The sequence below is a fragment of the Ahaetulla prasina genome, chromosome 5 (genome assembly GCF_028640845.1).
Source record: "Ahaetulla prasina isolate Xishuangbanna chromosome 5, ASM2864084v1, whole genome shotgun sequence".
Taxonomy (NCBI): domain Eukaryota; kingdom Metazoa; phylum Chordata; class Lepidosauria; order Squamata; family Colubridae; genus Ahaetulla; species Ahaetulla prasina.
In genome coordinates this window covers 76,434,304-76,460,288 of record NC_080543.1, presented here as the reverse complement: position 1 = coordinate 76,460,288, position 25,985 = coordinate 76,434,304, and the positions used below count along the sequence as shown (strand labels likewise).

Genomic DNA, 25,985 nt, shown 5'->3' with positions numbered 1-25,985 from the left:
GGTTTTTGAAATGATGGAGGACTTGGAATTAAGAGATATTTGGAGAGAACATAATACAGAAGAGAGGGATTTTACCTTCTTTTCTGACAGGCATCAATCATTTTCGAGGATTGATTTTATTTTGATTTCTAATGATTTGTATTCTAGAGTGAAGAAGACTAAGATTTGTTCAAGAACTCTATCTGATCATAGTCCGGTTTGGATTGAAATTGATCGGGAAAAGGAGGCTAGGAGATCATGGAGGTTGAATGAGAATTTGTTTAAATATGAACAAAACGTAAATGAATGTAAAAAGCAAATGAAGGAATTTTTTATTATGAATATGAAAAAAGAAACATCTATAGAGATGATTTGGGACGCTAGCAAGGCCTATATGAGAGGAAATCTTATACAAATGAATATTAAATACAAAAATAAATTGCAGAAAAAGGAATTGGAAGAGGAAATTAAAAAGAAAGAACAGTTATTGATAAATAGCCCAGGAAATAGTAAAATAAAAGAATCAATAAATATATTAAGAGGTCAGTTTAACATGTTGATGGCAGATCAAGTAGCAATTAATTTACAATATGTAAAACATGATACGTTTAATAATGCCAATAAGCCAGGAAGATGGCTTGCCTATTTAATAAGGAAAAAACAGAAATCACGAATGATTGATAAAATAGAATATAGGGGTAAGGAAGTTTATCAAAAGAATTTGATTAAAAAAGCATTTCTAGAGTATTGAAGGGTCTCAGGGTTTAAAGTGAATCAAAATAAAACAAAAGTGTTAACCAAAAATATGATTAAGAACCAGAAAGAAAAACTAGAGGAAATAACAGGATTTGAAATTGTAAAAAAGGTTAAATATTTAGGAGTCTTTCTTACTTCATCAAATGTAAAATTGTATAAGAATAATTATGATGTGTTATGGAAAAAAATTCAGAAGGAAATGAATACCTGGAAAAAATTACAATTATCTTTGTTGGGGAGAATAGCAGCTATAAAAATGAATGTTTTGCCTAAATTCTTGTTCTTGTTTCAGATGATACCAATAATTAAGAAAGACAAAAATTTGGAAGAATGGCAGATTGGAATTAATAAATTTATATGGGAAGGGAAAAAAGCGAGAGTCAAAATGAAAATAATGCAAGATACACGGGAAAGAGGAGGATTAAAAATGCCTAATTTAAAATTGTATTTTGAAGCAGTTGTTCTTTCTGTAATAAGTGATTGGTTTAATTTGACGGAGGAAAGGATTTTGAATATAGAAGGTTATGTTTTATTATATGGTTGGCATGCATATTTATTGTATGATAAGAAAGTAGATAAAGCTTTTAAGAATCATGTGTTGAGAATTTCTCTTCTGCATGTCTGGAAAAAATATTATTATTATTATTTTCTTTATTCAAAAAGTTTTACAGAAAAATTTTTCCCCCCCTTTCCCCCCCCCTCCCCCCTCCCTTCACAACCCCCCTCCCCCCCGCGACTTCCCGGAACTTGCACAAGGTATAGTTAAAAATAAAACAAACATATACTAAAAAATTTTCATCCCAACTTAATTATACCCCTACAATCATCAATTCCTAACTTCCCCAAAAAACTATCAAAAATAATACATCATAATCATTCAAAAACAGTCTGATAACTCTTAGTCTGATATCTACTTTGAATATAGTCAATCCATTTTTTCCATTCCTTTAAGTATCTTTCTTGCGTATTGTCTTTCAAAAAGGCTGATATCTCAGCCAAATTGGCAACTTTCAATATCCATTCTTCTATTGTAGGTACTTCTTTTTTCTTCCAGTATTGTCCTATTAGTAATCTTGCTGCTGTTATTAGATTTAAAATCAATTTAGTCTCAATTACTGTACAGTCCATAATAATTCCCAACAAAAAAAATTGCGGCAGGAACTTTATCTTCTTTTTCAAAACGTTTTGTAAAATCCACCAAATTTTTGTCCAAAAGGCCTTTATATCCTTACAAGTCCACCAAATATGAAAATATGTAGCGTCATCACAATTACATCTCCAACATTTTGCTTGCATATCTGGATACATACACGATAATTTCTTAGGATCTAAATGCCATCTATAAAACATTTTATAAAAATTTTCCCTCAGATTCTGTGCCTGCGTGAATTTAACATTTCTAACCCAAATTTTTCCCAAGTTTCCAATAATATTGGCTCCTGAAAATTTTGTGCCCACTTTATCATACAGTCCTTTACCAAGTCCCTTTCAGAATCTATTTCAAGTAACACATTATACAATCTCTTTATATGCTCCTGAGACTGGTTTCTAATTTGCTTTATCAAATTTCCCTCATTCTGCTCTATACCAATTTTCTGATCTTCCTTCCATCTAGCACGTAGTTGCTCATATTGAAACCAAGTATAATTTTTCCCTTCTTCTTTTAGTACGTGCAGAGATTTTAATTGCAAATTACCTCTTTCAGTATACAAAAGATCTTTATATGTAATCATTTCCTGATTCTGTTCTATATTTATATTCTCTATTGTATGTCTAGGACTTGCCCATATAGGAACCTTATAATTTAGTTTATAAGAGTATTTTTTCCAAACACGCAGAAGAGCAATTCTTAACACATGATTTTTAAAGGCCTTATCCACTTTTTTGTCATAAATTAAATATGCATGCCATCCATATAGCAAGTCATAACCTTTTACATTCAAAATTCTTTCCTCCGTTAAATTAAACTAATCACTTATTGCAGAGAGAGCAGCTACTTCATAGTATAATTTAAAATTGGGCATTTTTAAACCTCCCCTTTCCCGAGAATCTTGAATTATTTTCATTTTAACCCTAGCTTTTTTACCTTCCCATATAAATTTGTTAATTCCCTTCTGCCATTCCTCAAGATTCTTATCTTTCTTAATTATTGGTATCATCTGAAAGAGGAATAAAAAACTAGGTAAAACATTCATTTTAATAGCAGCTATTCTCCCCAGCAAAGATAATTGCATTTTTTTCCAAAGAATCAACTCCTTCTGAACTATTTGCCATAAAACCTCATAGTTATTCTTATACAATTTCACATTTGACAATGTAATATAGACCCCTAAGTATTTAACCTTCTTTACAATTTCAAATCCTGTTATTTCCTCTAGTTTTTCTTTCTGTTGTCTGGCCATATATTTATTGAAAAAGTTTAAAAAAAACAAAGACATTTTCCCCCTTTTCCCCCCCCCTCTCCCCCAGAAAACCCCTTCCCCTCCTTCCCCCGGCTTCCCGGTCAATCACAAGGTATTGTTATACATAAACCAAACATAGAATAAAGTTTTCCCTTCCAATCCAATTAACCTCACCCAAAGCTTTTCATCTCCCAACCCCCTCCCCATTACATAAAATAACTTCCTAATTATTCAAAGGCAATCTGATATTTCTTAATCTGATATCTGTTTTGTAGATTATCAATCCATTTTTTCCATTTTTGTCTTTTAAAAAAGCTGAGATTTTAGCCATCTCAGCCAAATTAATGACTTTCAGTATCCATTCTTCTATTGTAGGTACCTCTTCTTCTTCCAGTATTGTCCAATCAACAGTCTTGCTGTTATTAAATTCAGAATCAGTTTAGTCTCAATCCCTGTACAATCCGTTATAATTCCCAAAAGGAAAAATTGTGGCAGGAACTTTATCTTCTTTTCAAAACATTTTGTAAAATCCACCAAATTTTTATCCAAAAGGCCTTTATTTCCTTACAAGTCCACCAAATATGAAAATATGTAGCGTCATCACAATTACATCTCCAACATTTTGCTTGCATATCTGGATACATACATGATAATTTTTAGGATCTAAATGCCATCTATAAAACATTTTATAAAATTTTCCTCAGATTCTGTGCTCGTGAATTTAACATTTCTAACCCAAATTTTCCAAGTTTCCAATAATATTGGCTCCTGAAAATTTTGTGCCCACTTTATCATACAGTCCTTTACCAAGTCCTTTCAGAATCTATTTCAAGTAACACATTATACAATCTCTTTATATGCTCCTGAGACTGGTTTCTAATTTGTTTTATCAAATTTTCCTCATTCTGCTCTATACCAATTTTCTGATCTTCCTTCCATCTAGCACGAGTTGCTCATATTGAAACCAAGTATAATTTTTCCTTCTTCTTTAATACTGCAGAGATTTTAATTGCAAATTACCTCTTTCAGTATACAAAAGATCTTTATATGTAATCATTTCCTGATTCTGTTCTATATTTATATTCTCTATTGTATGTCTAGGACTTGCCCATATAGGAACCTTATAATTTAGTTTATAAGAGTATTTTTCCAAACACCAGAAGAGCAATTCTTAACACATGATTTTAAAGGCCTTATCCACTTTTTGTCATAAATTAAATATGCATGCCATCCATATAGCAAGTCATAACCTTCTATATTCAAAATTCTTTCCTCCGTTAAATTAAACCAATCACTTATTGCAGAGAGAGTGCTTCATAGTATAATTTAAAATTGGGCATTTTAAACCTCCTTTCCGAGAATCTTGAATTATTTTCATTTTAACCCTAGCTTTTTACCTTCCCATATAAATTTGTTAATTCCTTCTGCCATTCCTCAAGATTCTTATCTTCTTAATTATTGGTATCATCTGAAAGAGGAATAAAAACTAGGTAAAACATTCATTTTAATAGCAGCTATTCTCCCCAGCAAAGATAATTGCATTTTTTTCCAAAGAATCAACTCCTTCTGAACTATTTGCCATAAAACCTCATAGTTATTCTTATACAATTTCACATTTGACAATGTAATATAGACCCCTAAGTATTTAACCTTCTTTACAATTTCAAATCCTGTTATTTCCTCTAGTTTTTCTTTCTGTTGTCTGGCCATATATTTATTGAAAAAGTTTAAAAAAAACAAAGACATTTTCCCCCTTTCCCCTCTCCCCAGAAAACCCCTTCCCCTCCTTCCCCCGGCTTCCCGGGTCAATCACAAGGTATTGTTATACATAAACCAAACATAGAATAAAATTTTCCCTTCCGATCCAATTAACCTCATCCAAAGCTTTTCATCTCCCAACCCCCTCCCCATTACATAAAATAACTTCCTAATTATTCAAAGGCAATCTGATATTTCTTAATCTGATATCTGTTTTGTAGATAATCAATCCATTTTTTCCATTTTTGTCTTTTAAAAAAGCTGAGATTTTAGCCATCTCAGCCAAATTAATGACTTTCAGTATCCATTCTTCTATTGTAGGTACCTCTTCTTTCTTCCAGTATTGTCCAATCAACAGTCTTGCTGCTGTTATTAAATTCAGAATCAGTTTAGTCTCAATCCCTGTACAATCCGTTATAATTCCCAAAAGGAAAAATTGTGGCAGGAACTTTATCTTCTTCTTCAGGACATTTTGAATAATCCACCAAATTCTTATCCAAAAGGCCTTAATTTTCTTGCAAGTCCACCAAATATGAAAATATGTAGCATCATCACAATCACACCTCCAACATTTCGCTTGGATATTAGGATACATACATGATAATTTTTGGGGATCTAAATGCCATCTATAAAACATCTTATAAAAATTTTCCCTTAAGTTCTGTGCTTGTGTAAACTTAACATTTCTAACCCAGATTTTCTCCCATGTTTCCAACATTATTGGTTCCTGAATATTCTGTGCCCATTTTATCATACAGTCCTTTACCAAATCCTTTTCCGAATCTATTTCAAGCAACACATTATACAATCTCTTTATATGCTCCTGGGTCTGATTTCTAATTTGCTTTATTAAATTTTCCTCCCTTTGCATTATACCAATTTTTTGATCTTCTTTCCATCTAGCACTTATTTGCCCATATTGAAACCAAGTATAATTCCTCCCTTCTTCATTTAATACCTGTAATGATTTTAATTGCAATCTACCTCCTTCAGCATACAAAAGTTCTTTATAAGTAATCATTTCCTGTTTCTGTTCTATATTTATATTCTCTATTGCATGTCTGGGGCTCGCCCATATAGGAATCTTGTAATCTAATTTATAAGAATATTTTTTCCAGACCCGCAAAAGAGCACTTCTCAACACATGATTCTTTTTTTTTTTTAGTAAAAAAGTTTTATTTTTACAATCATGTCAAACAATTCATTCAATGTACAGTTAAATACATTTAGTCGGGCCTGCCCAGTCACCCCCCCCTTTTTAACACTCCCCTCTTCTATCTTCTTTTACTATCCAAACCTTCCTCTCCTTCTCTTATCTACATCCTCTCCTCCCTCCACCCGACACCTTCCTTCTCCCTCTTCTACCCCTCTTCCTTCCTCTTCTCCTCTTTCCTACCTCCTACTCTCTTTTTTCTCCCTTCCCACCGTTCTAAAATGGTAACTGGGCAGACCCGACCCTACATTAATTATATTTATACATCTTCAATAATCCCTGTACATTCACCATCACTCCATCTCTAGCCTCAACCCCCAATTCCCTCCCCATACCCCCCCCCACCCCGACTTCCCAGAACAAAATGCAGGGTATAAAACTAACAATCATAATCTAAAATAATTCCTAAATTATAATCTCTAGTCTCCACACTTAATCACACTCTCAATTCCTCTCCTTCAGAAATATATCTAATACAAAATATTTCCTAAATTTACTCATATGCTATTCGATATTTTTATCTGATACTTATTCTGAATATAATCAATCCATTTTTCCATTCTAAAATATATTTTTCTTGTGTATAGTCTTTCAAATAAGCAGAGATTTTGCCATTTCTGCCAGATTTGATACTTTAAGTGTCCATTCTTCAATTGTAGGTAATTCTTCTTCTTCCAGTATTGTCCAATCAACAGTCTTGCTGCTGTTATTAAGTTCAAAATCAATTTAGTCTCTATAACTGTACAGTCCATAATTATTCCTAGTAAAAGAACTGCGGAGTAAACTTAATCTTCTTTTCAAAATATTCTGCATAATCCACCATACTTTAATCCAAAATGCTTTAACTTTTTTACAAGTCCACCATATATGGTAATAAGTGGCATCTTCACAATCGCATCTCCAACATTTAGCCTGTACATTAGGATACATACATGACAATTTTTGGGTCTAAATGCCATCTATAAAACATCTTATAAAAATTTTCTCTCATATTTTGCGCTTGTGTAAATTTAACATTCCTCACCCAAATTCTTTCCTGTTTCCAACATTATTGGTTGCTGAAAATTTTGTGCCCACTTAATCATACAATCCTTAACCAATTCAGTCTCTGAGTCTATTTCTACTAATACATTATACAACCTCTTAATATGCTGTTGGCCTTGATCTCTCATTTGTTTTAACAAATTATCCTCAATTTGCTAACACCTATTTTTGATCTAATTTCCATCTAGCTTGTAATTGTCCATATTGGAACCATGTATAATTTTTCCCTTCTTCCCCCATCTTTTCTCTAGATTTTAATTGTAATTCCCCCTTTTCCATACAAAGAAGTTCTTTATAGGTAACTACCTCCACCTTTTGATATATATTTATATTTTCTATCATGTGTCTCGGATTGCCCATATTGGAATCTTTCCATCTAATTATATTGATATTTCCTCCAAACCCTCAATAATGCATTTCTAATTATATTATTTTTAAATATTTTATCTACTTTCTTATCATATAATAAATAGGCATGCCACCCATATAACAAACCATAACCTTCTATATTCAAAACTCTTTCCTCAGTTAAATTAATCCAATCAGTAATTAATGATAAGACAACTGCTTGATAATACAATTTTAAGTTAGGCATTTTAAGACCCCCCCTTTCCCTTGTATCCTGCATTATTTTTAATTTTATTCTTGGTTTTTTGCCCATCCATACAAATTTATTAATCCCCTTTTGCCATTCCTGTAATTTAATATCATTCTTAAGCACCGTATCATTTGAAACAAAAATAAAACCTGGGCAAAACATTCATATTCTTCCCAGCAAAGATAGTTGTAACTTCTTCCAACTCTCCATTTCTTTCCATACCTTCTGCCATAATACCTCATAATTATTTTATATAATTTAACATTTGAAGTTGTAATATATATTCTAAATATTTAACCTTTTAACAATTTCAAAACCTGTAGTTCTTTCTAACTCTTCTTTTGTTGTATATTCATATTTTTAGTTATCATCTTTGTCTTTGTTGATTCACCTTAAATCCAGATACTTTGCCATACTGACCAATTATATCTTTTAAACCAGTAACTGAGTATATTGGTTGAGATACAGTGACAACCAGGTCATCTGCAAAAGCTCTTAATCTGTAATCTTGATGTTTAACTCTAATTCCCTTTATTCGATCGGAACCACGTATTTTATTCAGAAGAATTTCTAAAGTTAAAATAAAAGTAATGGGGACAAGGACATCCTGTCTCGTCCCTTTCCCAATTTTAAAAGTTTCTGTTAACCCACCATTTACTATTATTTGTGCTGTTTGCTTCTGATATATTGCTTTAATTGCATGGATAAAATAATCAAATTGCATTTTTCTATTACTTTAAACAAAACTGCCAATCCAATCTATCAAAAGCTTTTCAGCATCCAAAAAGTAATGCCGCTGAGACTTGGTTGTTTCGTTCCAAATATTCAAGTAAATTTATTTATTGCCTCACATTATATCTCATCTGCCTACCCTTAATAAATCCTGACTGATCATTATGAATTATTTGATTCATCACTGGCATTAATCTATTAGCAAGTATCTTGGTAAATATCTTGTAATCAGTATTTAAAAGTGATATAGGCCTATAATTCTCTGCTTTAATACCATCTCGATCTTCCTTCGGTATTAACGTAATAAAGGCTGTCCTCCATGAAGGGGGAACATCTCCTCCCATTTGAATTTTATTAAATAACTCTTTAAGTGGTTCAACCATCTCATTTTGTAAATTTTTATAATAAACAGCTGTTAAACCATCTGTACCTGGTGCTTTACCGATTTTAAGTTGCTTAATTGCTAACAAAATTTCCTCTGAAGTAATTAATTGATTCAGTTCTTCTCTTTGATTTTCTGTAAGCTCACAAATATATGCTTTGGCGGAACCAATCACCACGACCAAACACCGAGATTTATTTTGGACAATAAAGGATTATACCGGACAGAACGAAAGTGGGAGAACTTTATGCAAGTAGCCAAGCCAATTCCCCGTTATTTTGTAACAAGCTTGAAAACAGCAAGAAAATGGAGGCGAATTGTTAACAAGTTAACGAGTGGAAAGCGAAAGTGATACTTTTAGCGTTGCGCCTGCTGGTAAATTGCATGTTATTTGCTACTTCAACTCTTTAACTCTTTGCTGCCTAGAATCTAGGAGATTTTCTTTTAAATATTGCTTTAAAAGACTGTGTTTCAGAGGTTAAGAAGATTTAAAAGTGAATATTAAGTTGCAATTAAATTAATAATTTTATAGAAGATGGCAGCCAAACAATTAAAGTCTACTGTAACAAAGGGCTCTGGAATTTCATCAGCTGGTGCCTCTCCAGCTCATACAGCAGAGACTAGAACATTGAACTTAGAGGCGGTACAAGAGAATTTAAAAGACTTTATGCAAGAAAATTTTAAAGTAATAACTGATGAGATGTCTGAAATGAAAGAGCAGATATTAGAAATTCAAGTGAGAAATAAAGAAGTTAAGGAAGGATTTGTAACTGCAGTACAAAGTTTGGCAACAAATGTGATTTTATTAGAAGAGGAAGTTGAAGAAATTAAGCAACATAATTCAAAATTAGAAAAGAAAATGGCTGAATTTCAAAGTAAAATGGAAAAGACAGATGATGAAATAGTTTTGATACAATATAGAAATATGGAATTTGCTCTAAGAATCCGTGGTTTGAAAGAGAATAAAGAAGAGAATTTAAGGGAAATTTTTTCTGAAGTATTGCAGCTTGTCCAGCAGATGTGGCTTATCAAATTGATAAAATATATCGTGTGAATTCTTGGATAGCAAGGCAAAAAAAGTTGCCAAGGGATGTTGTTATTTATTTTACAAATAGAACAGTGAGAAATCAGATTTTGCAAGCCTCATATAGAAGATTCAGATTGCTGGTCAAGATATTTTAATATTAAAGGAAATTCCACCAAAATGTTAAGGGCTAGGAATTTGCCTTCCTGGTGAATGAACTTAAAAGCTCAGATTGAATATAGATGGATATTCCAACTGGTATAATAGTATATTATGCAGGAAAGTACATCTTTCAACAGTTGGAAAACAAGAGAATTTTATGTGAGGTATTGTTGAAGTTTTCCCATTGGAAGCTAGAAAGAGAGAAGAAGGAAAGAGAAGTGAAGCAGGTACAAGAACAGATTGTGATGGAAGAAGATTTATTACAAGTGTTGGAAATACCACGATGGTTCAGACTCAAAAGAACAAAGGCTGACAAGAGCTGCTGCTAAACGCAAGGAACAAGAGATGAAGGCACAACAACAACTGGCAACTACTACAATGGAAACAGTGGGAGGAGCAAGGCCTAAAGCAAAATGTGATCTGTAGTGTTCCAAAAGTTTCCTTTGGCCGATAATGGCAATTAAACTATTATCTTGGAATGTTAATGGTTTGAATTCACCAGAAGAGAAGGAAAGTATTTCACTATTTGAAACAATTTAAAATGACATTACCTGTTTACAAGAAACACATATTAGATCTTTTACCAGAAATATTTGATAAATTCAAAACTGGGAGTACATTTTGTTGCCTCCTCTTTGGAAAAAAATGGTTTAGTTATATATATAAAGAAGGATATATCAGCAAAATTAATTGAGGTGGATAAGCAAGGAAGATATATTGCTATTGAACTTTTGTTGGAGGAAAGAAGACATTATTAATAGGAGTTTATGCTGAATCAACAACAAGAAATTTTTTCAAGTTTTACATAAAAGAATAGTATTTTGGGATTATAAATCATATATATTAATGGGTGATTGGAATGGTGTTGGATACTCAAAAGACAAAAAGTTTAAGGAAGATATCAAGCCAAATTACCAAAGGCTTTTTTTAAAATGATGGAGGACTTGGAATTAAGAGATATTTGGAGAACAATACAGAAGAGAGGATTTTACCTTCTTTTCTGACAGGCACCAATCATTTTCGAGGATTGATTTTATTTTGATTACTAATGATTTGTATTCTAGAGTGAAGAAGACTAAGTTTTGTTCAAGAACTCTATCTGATCATAGTCCGTTTGGATTGAATTTGATCGGAAAAGGAGGCTAGGAGATCATGGAGGTTGAATGAGAATTTGTTTAAATATGAACAAAATGTAAATGAATGTAAAAAGCAAATGAAAGAATTTTTATTATGAATATGAAAAAGAAACATCTATAGAGATGATTTGGGATCTAGCAAGGCCTATATGAGAGGAAATCTTATACAAATGAATATTAAATACAAAAATAAATTGCAGAAAAGAAAAGGAATTGGAAGAGGAAATTAAAAAGAAAGAACAATTATTGATAAATAGCCCAGGAAATAGTAAAATAAAAGAATCAATAAATATATTAAGAGGTCAGTTTAATATGTTGATGGCAGATCAAGTAGCAATTAATTTACAATATGTAAAACATAATACATTTAATAATGCCAATAAGCCAGGAAGATGGCTTGCCTATTTAATAAGGAAAAAACAGAAATCACGAATGATTGATAAAATAGAATATAGGGGTAAGGAAGTTTACCAAAAGAACTTGATTAAAAAAGCATTTTTAGAGTATTATAGTAAGTTATATTCTAGGGATATGATTGATGATACAGAGATAGAAAGATATTTACAACACATGATTCTTAAAAGCCCTATCCACTTTTTTTTCATAAAATAAATACGCATGCCATCCATATAACAAGTCATAACCTTCTATATTCAAAATTCTTTCCTCCGTTAAATTAAACCAGTCACTTATTACTGAAAGGGCTACTGCTTCATAATATAGTTTAAAATTAGGCATTTTTAAGCCACCTCTTTCCCGTGAGTCCTGTATTATTTTCATTTTAACCCTCGCCTTTTTACCCTGCCATATAAATTTATTAATCCCAATCTGCCAATCCTCCAAATTTTTATCCTTTTTAATTATTGGTATCATCTGGAACAGAAACAAAAATCTAGGTAACACATTCATTTTAATAGCCGCAATCCTTCAATAGCATAACTGCAATTTTTTCCAGACACTCATATCATTCTGAACTTTTTGCCATAGCAAGTCATAATTATTCTTATAAAGTTTCTTGTTCGATGAGCTAATATAAACCCCTAAGTATTTAATCTTTTTTACCACCTCAAATCCTGTCATTTCCTCTAGTTTTTGTTTCTGTTGTATAGACATATTTTTAATTATCACTTTTGTTTTATTCTGATTTATTTTAAATCCTGATACCTTTCCATATTTATCAATTACTTCCAACAAAAATCTACTTGAATTTATAGGATTTGTTAAAGTAACCACTACATCATCTGCAAAAGCTCTAACTTTGTACTCATATTGTCTAATCTTAATTCCCTCTATTTTCGTTAATTCTCGTATTTTATCTAATAATGGTTCCAGAGTCAAAACAAACAATAGTGGTGATAAGGGACATCCCTGTCTCGTTCCTTTCACAATCTTAATAACTTCTGTCAAACTACCATTTATTATAATCTGTTTGCTCTCCATAAATCGCTTTAATTATTCTAACAAAACAATCTCCAAATTGCATTTTCTCTATTAATTTAAATAAAAAATCCCAATGCAATCGATCAAAGGCTTTCTCTGCATCCAAAAAATAAGTGCTGAAGTATTCTTCTTTTCCAAATATTCCAATATATTAATAATCTGTCTAACATTATTCCTCATCTGCCTCCCTTTTATAAAACCAGATTGATCAGTATGAATTCTTTGTTGTAAAACTAACATTAATCTATTTGCTATTATTTTACAAAATCTTATAATCATTATTTAAAAGTGAAATCGGCTAGTTACTTTTAGAGCAATCTTGCTCCTCTTTTGGTATCAGTGAAATAAAAGATGTTTTCATGAGGTATTCATCCTAGTTGTATCTGATTAAATAATTCTTTAAGTGGGCCTAATATTTCATCCTGTATTTTTATAATAACTTGCTGTAAGACCATCTGTACCAGGGTTTTCCCATTTTAATTGTTTAATTGCCTCCACTATTTCTCCAGTAGCTATCGGCCGATTCAGCTCCTCCCTCTGTTCTAATGTTAGAGTATTAACCTTATAATCTTTCAAATAATCATAAATGTCCCTATTCAATATTTTGTCTTTTGCATATAGAGCAGGCCATATTTTTTATTATCACTTTTGTCTTTTTCTGATTTACCTTAAACCCTGAAACCTTCCCATATTGATCAATTATTTCCAACAAAGATTTACTAGAATTTATAGGGTTTGTTAAAGTAATCACCAGGTCATCTGCAAAAGCTCTCAGCTTATATTCATGTTGTCTAACTCTATTTCCCTCTATCTCCTTTACTTCTCGTATTTTATCCAATAATGGTTCTAGAGTTAAAATAAACAATAATGGTGATAAAGGACATCCCTGTCTTGTTCCTTTCGCAATCTTAAAAGTTTCTGTTAAGCTACCATTTATTATAATCTGTGCTGTTTGCTCTCCATAAATTGCCCTAATTATTCTTGCAAAACCATCTCCAAATTGCATCTTTTCCATTAATTTAAATAAAAAATCCCAATGCAATCGATCAAAAGCTTTCTCTGCATCGAGAAAAATAAATGCTGCTGGAATAAAATGTTTCTTTTCTAAATACTCCAGTAAATTAACAATCTGCCTAACATTATTCCTCATCTGTCTCCCTTTTATAAATCCAGATTGATCATTATGAATTCTTCGCTGCAAAATCAACATTAATCTATTAGCTATTATTTTAACAAAAATCTTATAATCATTATTTAAAAGTGAGATTGGCCTATAGTTCCCAGGTTTAGAACAATCCTGTTCCTCTTTTGGTATCAATGAAATAAAAGAAGTTCTCCATGAGGGGGGAATTCCCCCTCCTAATTGTATCTGATTAAATAATTCCTTAAGTGGACCTAACATCTCATCCTGTAAATTCCTATAATAACTAACTGTGAGCCCATCCGTACCAGGAGTCTTCCCCATTTTTAATTGTTTAATTACCAAAATAATTTCTTCAGAGGTTATAGGCCAATTCAGTTCATCCGTTTGTTCTAAAGTTAAATTTTTAACCTTATATTCCTTCAAATAATTATCAATATCCCTGTTCAATATATTATCTTTAAGATATAAATTTGTATAATATTCTAAAAAAGCTTTTTTAATTTTATCCTGTTGATATCTCTCTTTACCTTTATATTCTATTTTTTCTATAGTACGTTGTTTTTGTCTTTTCCTTAAGGTGTATGCTAACCACCTACCAGGTCTATTTGCATTACAAAAAGTATTATGTTTGGCATATTGTATATTTGTTGCCACCTGATCAGCTATTATCATATTAAATTGATTCTGTAATAACAGAAAAAATATTATTATATTTTAAATTATAAAATTCCTATATGGGCAAGTCCTCGGCACGCAGTAGAGAATATAAATATAGAACAGGAACAAGAAATGATTACTTATAAAGATCTTTTATAGAGGGGAAATCTACAACTAAAATCTTTGGATACATTAAAAGAAGAAGGGAGGAATTATACTTGGTTTCAATATGGACAGTTAAAGGCTAGATGGAAAGAAGATCAGAAAATTGGTATTATTCAAAATGAAGAAAATTTGGTTAAACAAATTAGAAATCAAACCCAGGGGCATATAAAGAGATTGTATACTGTGTTGATAGAAATAGATTCTGAAAGAGATTTAATAAAGGATTGTATGATAAAATGGGCACAGAATATTCAAGAACCAATAATGTTGGAAACATGGGAAAAAATTTGGGTTAGAAATGTTAAATTTACGCAAGCACAGAATTTAAGGGAAAATTTTTATAAGATGTTTTATAGATGGCATTTAGATCCTAAGAAATTATCATGTATGTATCCAGATATGCAAGCGAAATGTTGGAGATGTAATTGTGATGATGCTACATATTTTCATGTATGGTGGACTTGTAAGAAAATTAAGTCTTTCTGGATAAGAATTTGGTGGATTATGCAGAATGTTCTGAAGAAGAAGATAAAGTTCCTACCGCAATTTTTCCTTTTGGGAATAACAACGGACTGTACAGTGGTTGAGACTACGTTGATTTTGAACTTAATAACAGCAGCAAGACTGTTGATTGGACAATATTGGAAGAAAAAAGAATTACCCACAATAGAAGAATGGATATTGAAAGTTTCCAATTTGGCTGAGATGGCTAAAATCTCAGCCTTCTTGAAAGACAGTACTCAAGAAAAATATTTAAATGAATGGAAGAACTGGATTGATTATATTCAAAATAGATATCAGATTAAGAAATTTCGGATTGCCTTTGAATGAAGGATGTTGTTTTTTATTTTAATGGAAGAAGTCAGGTTATGTGAGAGAGAAGGATTATAATTGTGTTAGATTAAAAAAAAATTAATGTATGACTGTTTGTTTATTGAACTATACCTTGTGTTTGCTCCGGGAAGTCGGGGGGGGAGGGGGTTTTTGGAGGGAGGGGGGAAGGTGGGGGAGGGGAGAGGGGAGGGGGAAAAATTAATTGTTGTTGTAAAACTTTTTCAATTAAAAAAAAAGAGAATATTTATATAATTGCACTCTATAACAATGGAAATATTATTAAACTGAGAAGTGGAAATCATTTGGATAAGGCAAAATGAACAACATGTTTAAAATATAATGGGATGATATAACTGGTAGCTCAGCTAGAAAGAACAATGTAATGGGAAACATGAATGATCTTTAGCACTTGTCTGACACTGCATCAATATTTGCCAATAAAATAACAGGGTAAGTTTAGACCTGCAATTTGCCTCCTTGCAGCAAACAGCAAACAGCCTGATCAGTTTCAGCACAGCCTGATTTAGTATGAGCAGTTGATTGGCAATTGGATCTGCCTCCCGGAATACCACCAATCAGCTGTTCCAGGCTGTGGGGATCACTTCTGCCCATTGGCACCAGCGCTGTCCATTGCCGCTGCCACCTATCACCACCTCCGTTGCCCCATTTTCAGCCTCTGTCGTATTTTTAGCCTGTTGCAGGCAGCAGGGATTGCCGCTGCCGCTTATCTCCGCTGTCTGGAATGGGCCGAAAATAGGATGCATGGAAGCGGCGATAGATGGCAGCGGTGATGGGCGGTACTGGCGCCAGTGATGGCATCGATCCCTGCACCCTGGAACAGCTGATTGGTGGTATTCCAGGAGGCAGATCCAACCGCCAATCAGCTGCTCATGCTAAATCAGGCTCTGCTGAAGCTCACCACACTGTTTGCTGTTTGCTGGAAGGAGGCAAATTGCTAGGAGGCAGAAGCCGAAGGGTGGGGGCCAGCAGGTGGCCGGGGTTTCAGCAACATTACAAGACGCATAGACATTTCCACCCACTTTTTCTGGGGAGGAAAGTGCATCTTATAGTCCAAAAAATACAGTATATTGTAGTTACAAATATGACATTTCTCTTGGTATTAATTGTTATCTGTCTTTTAACAAATAAAAGTAAAAGGGAAGAAAGACATTCCAAAGAAAGTTAGCAATCAAATTTGGCAACAATTGACATTATTTACCTAATTTGACAAACGGCCAAGATTTGAGCACGACATGTCTCTTCGTTCTGTGGTTTCAGCAACAGAAATGGAAGTTCGGCTCTAAGTCTAGCAGACAGATTCCCAGACTGTGCATAATCCATGATGTCATACACCATCATTGCTCTAGGCCAATTTTCCAATGTCAGCTTTCTCCAACAATTATGTCTGCCACCATAATATGCTGGACTTTCATCCATATGACTGGCATACTAGAAAACCATAAAGAAATAACATTTATGAAATGTTAAGTATAATCCAATTAAGTTTGGGTAGCTTAATTATATATTTATTTTATTCATTTATTAAATTTATATGGCTGCCCATCTCACTTGCATATAATTCTCAGTGGCATATATAGTTAAACATAAATAAAACCATAATCTCCTGCCATTAAAAACAATGAAAACCTACATTTAAAATACAATAATAAAAAGATAGAGGAGAATGCATTGTAGCAATATAACCATTTAACAAGCACTGTGAGATCCCAAAGCCTGATGCACATCCATGTTTTAAGGATTCTTCTGGTAAGCCAGAAAGGTTGGGGCCAATCTCACCTCAGGTGGGAGGAAATGGTGTATCAAATGGTGGGTACAACAGCAGAAATGACTCTCTTTCTGGTTCCTGCTAAACAAAGCTCCTTGATCAACGGAACCCACAACATGCCCTTCTGCTGGACCTAATGGGATGGGTAGATGTAATTGGGGGGAAGTGGCCCCCTTAAACAACCTGGTCCCACATGATATAGGGCTTTACAGGTCATACCAGCATCATGAATTGGACCTGGAAGTACATCGGCAGCCAATGCATCTCGTAGAGCAAAGATGTGACAAGTGCAGTTTATAGAGTACCTGTAATTGCCCACCCTGCGGCAATCTATACCAGTTGAAGCTTTCAGATACTCTTTAAGAGCAGCCCCATGTAAAGCACATTTAGTAACCCATTTGAAAGGAGACCAGGGCATGAGTGACTGAGAATAGGGCTTCTCAATACAGGAGTGGGTGCAACTGGTGCTTAACATGAAGCTGTGCAAAGGGGTTACTGGCCATTACTGACACCTATTTTTTGAGCAGGAGCTGTGAGTCCAGAAGGACTCCTAGATTCTGCACCAGGTCTATTTATGATAGTGCAACTCCAGCCATCATCAAGTATGCTAAATCCCCAAATAGAGAAGTTCCCAAAGCCATTTAGTCATGCCAGGGTTCAGATGAAGTTTTTTGTTCCAGATCTCCACAGCCTCAAGGCAACAAAAGAAGACATGAATAGAATCTCTTAGTTCACCGGGCATGGAAAAATATAACTGGGTATCATCAACAAACTGATGTTATGACCCCAATTCTGACCTCACGCTGACAGATGATTTCACCCAGGAGATTCATATAGATATTAAACAGGAACAGGAAAGTATTGAGTAATGCTGTGCTTCAATGGTTAGATGGCCTAGACATTGGTATTTGAATATAGATCTTTTGAACATTTACTGTATATTTATTTGTGTTTTACTAATCTAGGTGAAATATTAATATACATACTGTATATTGTTAGTCCATGTATGATATGCCATATGCTAAATAATAAATAGTACCGAGCCTTGCAGCATTCCACATAGCAGGAACCAGACCTTTTTCTCGCAAATAACACTAAATGGAACTGGACTCAAAGAAAGGAAATGAACTAACACAATACACTGCTGCTGTACTTACTTACCTTTACTACCAGTTCGTGTGTGCACTTCTGCGCATGCGCAGAGCGTATTTGATGACTTCCGGGTGGGTGGGTGGAGCCTCCCACTACCATTACTACCAGTTCTCCCGAACTGGTGCGAACCAGAAGCAACCCACCACTGACTGCTGCCCAATCCTAGCCCTCAAAGTTGGCCCAGAAGTATAGCATAAAATGACAGTACCAACTTACTGAAATTCAAGTAGAGAACGGATTAAATGCACTACTCATTCCCACCAGAGGTCATCCAAATGCCAATACTTCTCTTTATCCCAAATTTGGACCTGAATCCTGGCTGGAAGGAAACCAGATAATATTGAATATTCATCAGGAAGCCGAAGAGAAGAAGGTTTCACTCAGGTCTCCCATCCAGGTGGGAAGAATAGTTTAAAGTGATTGGTCAATTCATCTGGCGGCCCCTATAAAAAAGCAAGCAGCCAGGCAGACTGAGAGAAATAGAACTATTCCTGTAAAGAATAAGAGCCTTGGTCACTCCATATCTATGCCTCTCATGACCTAAGCTAACCCTAAGCTAATTAGCTGTGTAAGGCATTAAGATAAGGAAGTATGTATGATGCCTTTTCTGAGAAAACAAAGCCATGAAACTTGGTTAGTATATTCTGAGTTGGGTCAGGCTAAATTAATAGTAGGAAAGATGCTGACATGTTCCAATTAATTGTTTTATTAAGGTCACATGGAAAGAGGATATCTAATTGAGGGATATGTTGCTGAATAAGCCAAAAACTTTATGTAACGCTGTAAACAATGCTGAGTTTACAACATTGTAAACAATGAGTTTACAACGTCGTAAACAATGAGTTTACAACGTTGTAAACAATGATGAGGAGGCATTTGGGGCATTTTAATTGCCTTGCCGATTGTTTGCATATGTATTTAAACCATGTATTCAGACCTGTAAGATGTTCTCTCTCTTTCTTGGGAGAACCCTTTTGCAAAGGCTTATGATATATATCTCTGTAATAAATATGATTTTTAATTGTTCATGGTCTCCGCATTACTTTCTATGAGGTTAGGTTTTTAAATCTCACACAGACCTTGCTGGAGTTTCTTTGTACATTAAAGGGCTGAAGTCACACATTGTTCTCTGCCTCTTCACTCCACCCACTACTTAACACCAGCGACGAAGGTGGGATTCTGAAGAGAGGAAACAAAGGAACTGATCACGATTCAGCCAGGAATGAACAAAGGAGAGCTACTATGGCACCAGAATCTCACCGATCATCAACGCAGCCTAACTTGCTTCAGTCCTCTCGAGATGACTATGCATGCACCACCCAAGCATTTTCAATTGCAGTGGAGATAGCATCCAGGAATGGGTTGTCTTTGTCTGTTAGCCAATAGGACTGAGTCTGTCAAAGCTGCGAGGACATGCCTACACTAATGGTCCCCAGCTTTTGACTCTGTCCTAGCTAAAGACAAACCTGTTTTTCGTTAGGTCTCCTAATTCCTGGATACTTTTCCCACTTCTTACAGCATGGCAGCTATCCACCAACTAACAGCTGTGCCACCAATTATTCCATCGTGAAGAGCTTTTAGCTTGAGCCCGCTGAATGCCGCACAGCAGCGAGGCAGATCATCGGAGGGTGAATCTGACTGGGCAGCCAGATCAAGCATTGCTTGCAGCGCTGACCCAAGAGCCTTTTGGAACAGGAACAAGGCTCGGCAGGAACCTTCACACTCCACTTCTTGCCAAAGGGTAGCCAGGCTGTCAGGTAAGCCTAGAACTGTCACATTGACAGCTGCTGATCTTTTGGGATGTGCTTGGTGAGTCCCTGCCCGATTGCAGGTATACTCAGGTAACACCGGTGATTGCCGTGGATTGTGGGCCCGATTCCTTAGCCTCTGCTCGCTTGCGAGCACACTCGGAAGAAGCTGCACGCCTCCACCTTAGCTGGCAAAGCCCTTTGGAGTTTCAGAGGTAGCCTTAAAATGGAGAACGCAGTGCCCAACATCAGCGGGGAAACTGCTTTGACACTGGATGCCCCTACTCTTGGCAAGAAGGGAGGCAGCACCACAGGAACCTCGGGATCGAGGTCTGCAAGCAGGAAAGCTGCAGCCAAGCTCTCCAAACAAACAATGACCCTCGCTAAGCCCTCAAAAGTGGCTGAGTGAGACGCAGCAAGTCACCAGAAAGCAATTGACTGCAAGGGGGCTAGGGCACTAGAAGGGATAAGCAGGAGACTGCCTCAGATCTTTGGGACAGTTGGTTAGTGCAGTTGGTTAGTGCAGAAATGCACTAACAAGGGAGATCAGAGCAGCAAAAAGAAGCTACTCTGAAAAGCTAAAGAATCAGTTTTCAGCAAATGAACCAGCAAACGTGGAAAACTCTTAAAAATATCACCGACTATGGCAAACCTCCTTCCCAGGCTGAAGGTAATCAACAACTGGCAGATGACCTGAATGAGTTTTACTGCAGGTTTGAAAGGAAACTACAGCCACCTATCTCCACAACCCCCATCTCAGACACACCAACAACAGCCAAGCCTCCTACAACTGACCCCATTTCATTGGGTTCACAACCCCTAGTGATCACAGAAAAGGAAGTGCAGGACCTATTTCACAGACAAAAGCCAGGAAAAGCTCCAGGCCCAGACAAGATAACTCCTTCTTGCTTAAAAGTCTGTGCTGACCAATTGGCCCCCATCTTCACCCATATTTTCAATAAATCACTAGAGATGTGTTATGTTCCTTCTTGCTTCAAACGCTCTACCATCATCCCAGTGCCAAAGAAGCCCACCATCAAGGAACTGAATGACTACAGACCAGTTGCTCTAACATCTGTAGTCATGAAAACCTTTGAAAGTCTAGTGCTGTCCCACTTGAAAACCATCACGGATCCGCTGTTAGACCCCTTGCAATTTGCATACCGAGCAAACAGATCAACAGATGATGCTGTTAATATGGCTCTGCACTACATCCTACAGCATCTTGAGTCTCCAAAGACCTATGCAAGGGTCCTTTTTGTAGACTTTAGTTTAGCATTCAATACCATCATTCCAGACATTCTTCTAACTAAGCTAAACCAGCTACAGGTTACAGACTTGTAAGTGGATCACAAGCTTCCTAACAAACAGGAAGCAGCAGGTGAAGCTAAGCAAGATCACATCAAATACCTGTACAATTAGCACAGGGGCCCCCCAAGGCTGTGTGCTCTCCCCACTTCTCTTCTCTCTGTATACCAATGACTGCATCTCCAATGATCCATCTGTTAAGCTACTGAAGTTCGCAGATGACACAACAGTGATTGGTCTCATTCGAGACAATGACGAATCCGCATATAGATGAGAGGTCGAACGACTAGCCTTGTGGTGCAACCAAAACAATCTGGAACTGAACACACTCAAAACCGTAGAAATGGTGGTAGACTTTAGGAGAAACCCTTCCATACTTCCACCTCTCACAATACTAGACAACACAGTATCAACAGTAGAAACCTTCAAATTTCTAGGTTCTATCATATCGCAAGATCTAAAATGGATAGCTAACATTAAAAACATAATTAAAAAAGGACAACAAAGAATGTTCTTTCTGCGCCAACTCAGTAAGCTCAAACTGCCCAAGGAGCTGCTGATTCAGTTCTACAGAGGAATTATTGAGTCTGTCATTTGCACCTCTATAACTGTCTGGTTCGGTTCTGCAATCCAACAAGAAAAACACAGACTTCAGAGGATAATTAGAACTGCAGAAAAAATAATTGCTACCAACCTGCCTTCCATTGAGGACCTGTATACTGCACGAATCAAGAAGAGGGCCGTGAAAATATTTACAGACCCCATCGCATCCTGGACATAAACTGTTTCAACTACTACCCTCAAAACGACGCTATAGAGCACTGTACACCAGAACAACTAGACACAAGAACAGTTTTTTCCCGAAGGCCATCACTCTGCTAAACAAATAATTCCATCAACACTGTCAAACTATTTACTGAATCTGCACTACTATTAATCTTCTCATAGTTCCCATCACCAATCTCTTTCCATTTATGACTGTATGACTATAACTTGTTGCTGGCAATCCTTATGATTTATATTGATATATTGACCATCAATTGTGTTGTAAATATTGTACCTTGATGAACGTATCTTTTCTTTTATGTACACTGAGAGCATATGCACCAAGACAAATTCCTTGTGTGTCCAATCACACTTGGCCAATAAAAATTCTATTCTATTCTATTCTATTCTATTCTATTCTATTCTATTCTATTCTATAATACAGGGCAGCAGTTGGCTCTGCCTGAGGCTTCTGACAGCCAACCTCCCCAGTCCCTATCACCAGATGGCACTTCTGAGCAGCTTTTACTATCAATTTGGAGGTCCAGCCGCACTGAATCCAACCGAACACTAGTTAGGTCACATATTCAGGCCTATCTAGTGGCGATAAGAATGGCGAAACATAACTATTCCTCCGCTCTTATCGCATCGGCAGATAATCGCTCAGCTACCCTGTTCAGGGTGACCCGCTCCCTGCTTTTGCAGGAGGCTAGGGAGGACCCCTTGCAGGGTGATGCTGAGGATTTTGTACAGTATCTGTCCGATAAAATCGCTTGGATCCGGGATGGACTGGACGCTGATCGGATAGATTCAGGCGGGATGAGGGGGACGAGTCTTGTGGATATTACCTGGGCTGAGTTTGATCCTGTGACTCCTGATGACATGGACAGGCTGTTGGGTAGGCTGAATCCCACCACATGTTTATTGGACCCATGTCCCTCCTGGTTGGTACTGGCCACATGGGAGGTGACACGAGGCTGGCTCCTGGGAGTTACCAATGCTTCTTTGTTGGGGGGCATTTTCCCCACCGCCTTGAAAGAGGCAGTGGTGAGGCCCCTCCTCAAGAAGCCTTCCCTGGACCCAGCTGTATTGGCGAACTATCGTCCAGTCTCCAACCTTCGCTTTTTGGCGAAGGTTGTAGAGAGTGTGGTGGCATTTCAGCTTCCCCAATACCTGGAGGAATCTGTCTTTCTAGATCCGTTCCAGTCCGGCTTCAGACCTGGATACAGCACGGAGACGGCTTTGGTCGCGTTGGTAGATGACCTCTGAGGACTCGGGACAGGGGATGTTCCTCTGTCATGGTCCTTTTAGATCTCTCGGCAGCTTTTGATACCATCGACCATGGTATCCTGCTGCGGCGGTTGGAGGGATTGGGGGTGGGAGGCACCGTTTATCGGTGGTTCTCCTATCTCTCTGACCGTTCACAGACGGTGTTGGCAGGGGGGCAGAGATCGACTTCTAGGTGCCTCACTTGTGGGGTGCCTCAGGGGTCGGTTCTCTCGCCTCTCCTGTTCAACATCTACATGAAGCTGCTGGGTGAGGTTATCCGTGGTTTTGGGGTGAATTATCATCTGTACCCTGATGATACTCAGCTGTACATTTCCACCCCAAACCACCCCAACGAAGCTGTCGAGGTGATGGTCCGGTGTCTTGAGGCCATGTGGGTCTGGATGGGGAGGAACAGGCTCCAGCTCAACCCCACCAAGACAGAGTGGCTGTGGGTTCCGGCGTCCCGGTACAGTCAGCTTACGCCATCGCTGACTGTTGGGGGTGAAGTATTGGCCCCCAGGGGAAGGGTGCACAACTTGGATGTTCTCCTGGACTGTCCCTAGAAGAACATCTGACGGCCGTCGCCAGGGGAGCATTTTATCAGGTTCGCCTGATTCGCCAGTTGCGCCCCTTCCTTGACCGGGACTCCTTATGCACGGTCACTCATGCCCTCGTTGCTTCTCGCCTGGACTATTGCAATGCTCTCTACATGGGGCTCCCCTTGAAGAGCCCCAGGAGACTCCAGCTAGTCCAGAATGCAGCCGCGCGGGTAATAGAGGGAGCACCACGTTGCTCCCATATAACACCTATCCTGCGTGGCCTGCACTGGGTGCCGGTAGCCTTCCGGGTGCAATTCAAGGTGTTAGTGACCACCTTCAAAGCGCTCCATGGCTTAGGACCGGGTTATTTACGAGACCGCCTTCTGCCACTGATAGCCTCCCAACGACCTGTGCGCTCCCACAGAGTGGGCCTGCTCAGGGTGCCGTCAACCAAACAATGTCGGTTGGCGGCCCCCAAGGGGAGAGGCTTCTCTGTGGCAGCACCGGCCCTTTGGAACGAGTTACCTTTGGGGTTACGCCAACTCCCTAACCTCCGAACCTTCAAGCGGGAATTGAAGACTTTATTATTTAATCATGCGGGACTAGCCTAAGTGCATTTTAATTATAATTTTAAATTTTAAAGAGTTTTACATCGGTCTATGACCGTTTTAGTTAATTAGGCCTATTAAATATTCGTTTTAAATATGTTTTTAAATTTGTTATTTATATTATGTATACTCTGTGTTTTAATATGGCTGTAAACCGCCCTGAGTCCTTCGGGAGAAGGGCGGTATAGAAATTAAATTATAAATAAATAAAATAAATAAATAAAATCAATCTGCCCAGCAACAAGGAAGCTCTGCATGGCTCTCTCCCAGATCCATTTTCTGCCTCAACTGCATGGCAACAGCATGTCAGGGTCAGTGCCTCACCTGCAGAGGTGACCTTCGCCTATGAAAACAGTGGGGATCCACTCAGGTGAGAGGCAAGGAGGAGGGGAGAAGCAAGAAGGCCATATTCCTCCTGGCATGGAAAACTTAATAGCAGCAGCCATCCAGAGAGGCATAGCAGCTGGACTGCAGCAAAGCAATAGGGCTGCTTCAGTCAGATCAGACCGCTCATTGCCTCTGGATCTGCCACTTATAACCCAGGCTTCAGGGGAAGTTTTGTCCATTCAACTTACTCCCCAGTTTCCTTTAATCAGTCTGCTTCTGAGGAGGAACTATCCAGAGACTTAGATCTCTCAGAAGATGAAGGCTTAGCCCCTGATCAGCCTTTGCTGATCTGTTCTGCCCTGAGTTATTTAAACCCTTATTGTACAAGGCTAGGACACTGCACACCACTGCACGTTTGCCACCTCCAGAGCAACCACCAGACACAATGTGACCCAGGAGCTCGCTATTTTCCGAGCCAATGGCAGATGCAGAGGTGGTCCCTTCACCACAATTATTTCTGGACATTGTGCAGAGACAGTGGGCAGCTCCTGGGCAGGAACAAATCCCAGCATCCTGGACAAGAGGTTTCATAATATTGGGCCAGACTTGTCCAAGGCACTCCAAGTGCCTGTCGTGGATGGGCCAGTGGCAGCATTGACTGGACCTTCAGTACTGGCAGAATCACCTGAGGATGCTCTAAGGCCTGAGGACAGACGGGCGGAGCAGTCCCTCAGGAAGGGTCACCAGGCAGCTGCGTGGGTTGTAAAAGCATCCACGTTGGCGTCATTTTTTTTTATTGAAAAAGTTTTAACAAACAAAAACATTTTCCCCCTTTTCCCCCCCTCCCCCCCACAAAACCCCCTTCCCCCCTCCCTTCCCGAGTCAATCACAAGGTATTGTTATACATAAACCAAACATATAGTAAAATTTTCCCTTCTAATCCAATTAACCTCATCCAAATCTTTTCATTTCCCAACCCCCCCATTACATAAAATAATACTTCCTAATTATTCAAAGGCAATCTGATATTTCTTAATATGATATCGGTTTTGTAAAT

The 25,985-nt window shown here is 37.1% G+C and overlaps 1 protein-coding gene across 3 annotated transcripts in view; it reads right to left on the bottom strand.

Annotated features, from left to right (window-relative positions):
• C5HXorf58 (chromosome 5 CXorf58 homolog) overlaps positions 1 to 25,985 on the bottom strand; it is a 118,432-nt gene that overhangs the window by 14,216 nt on the left and 78,231 nt on the right. For all 3 annotated transcript variants that reach the window (XM_058184597.1, XM_058184598.1, XM_058184599.1), the window contains one exon: positions 16,646 to 16,875. In XM_058184597.1, the coding sequence (XP_058040580.1) occupies positions 16,646 to 16,875 (230 nt within the window). The remainder of the gene's footprint in view (positions 1 to 16,645; positions 16,876 to 25,985) is intronic.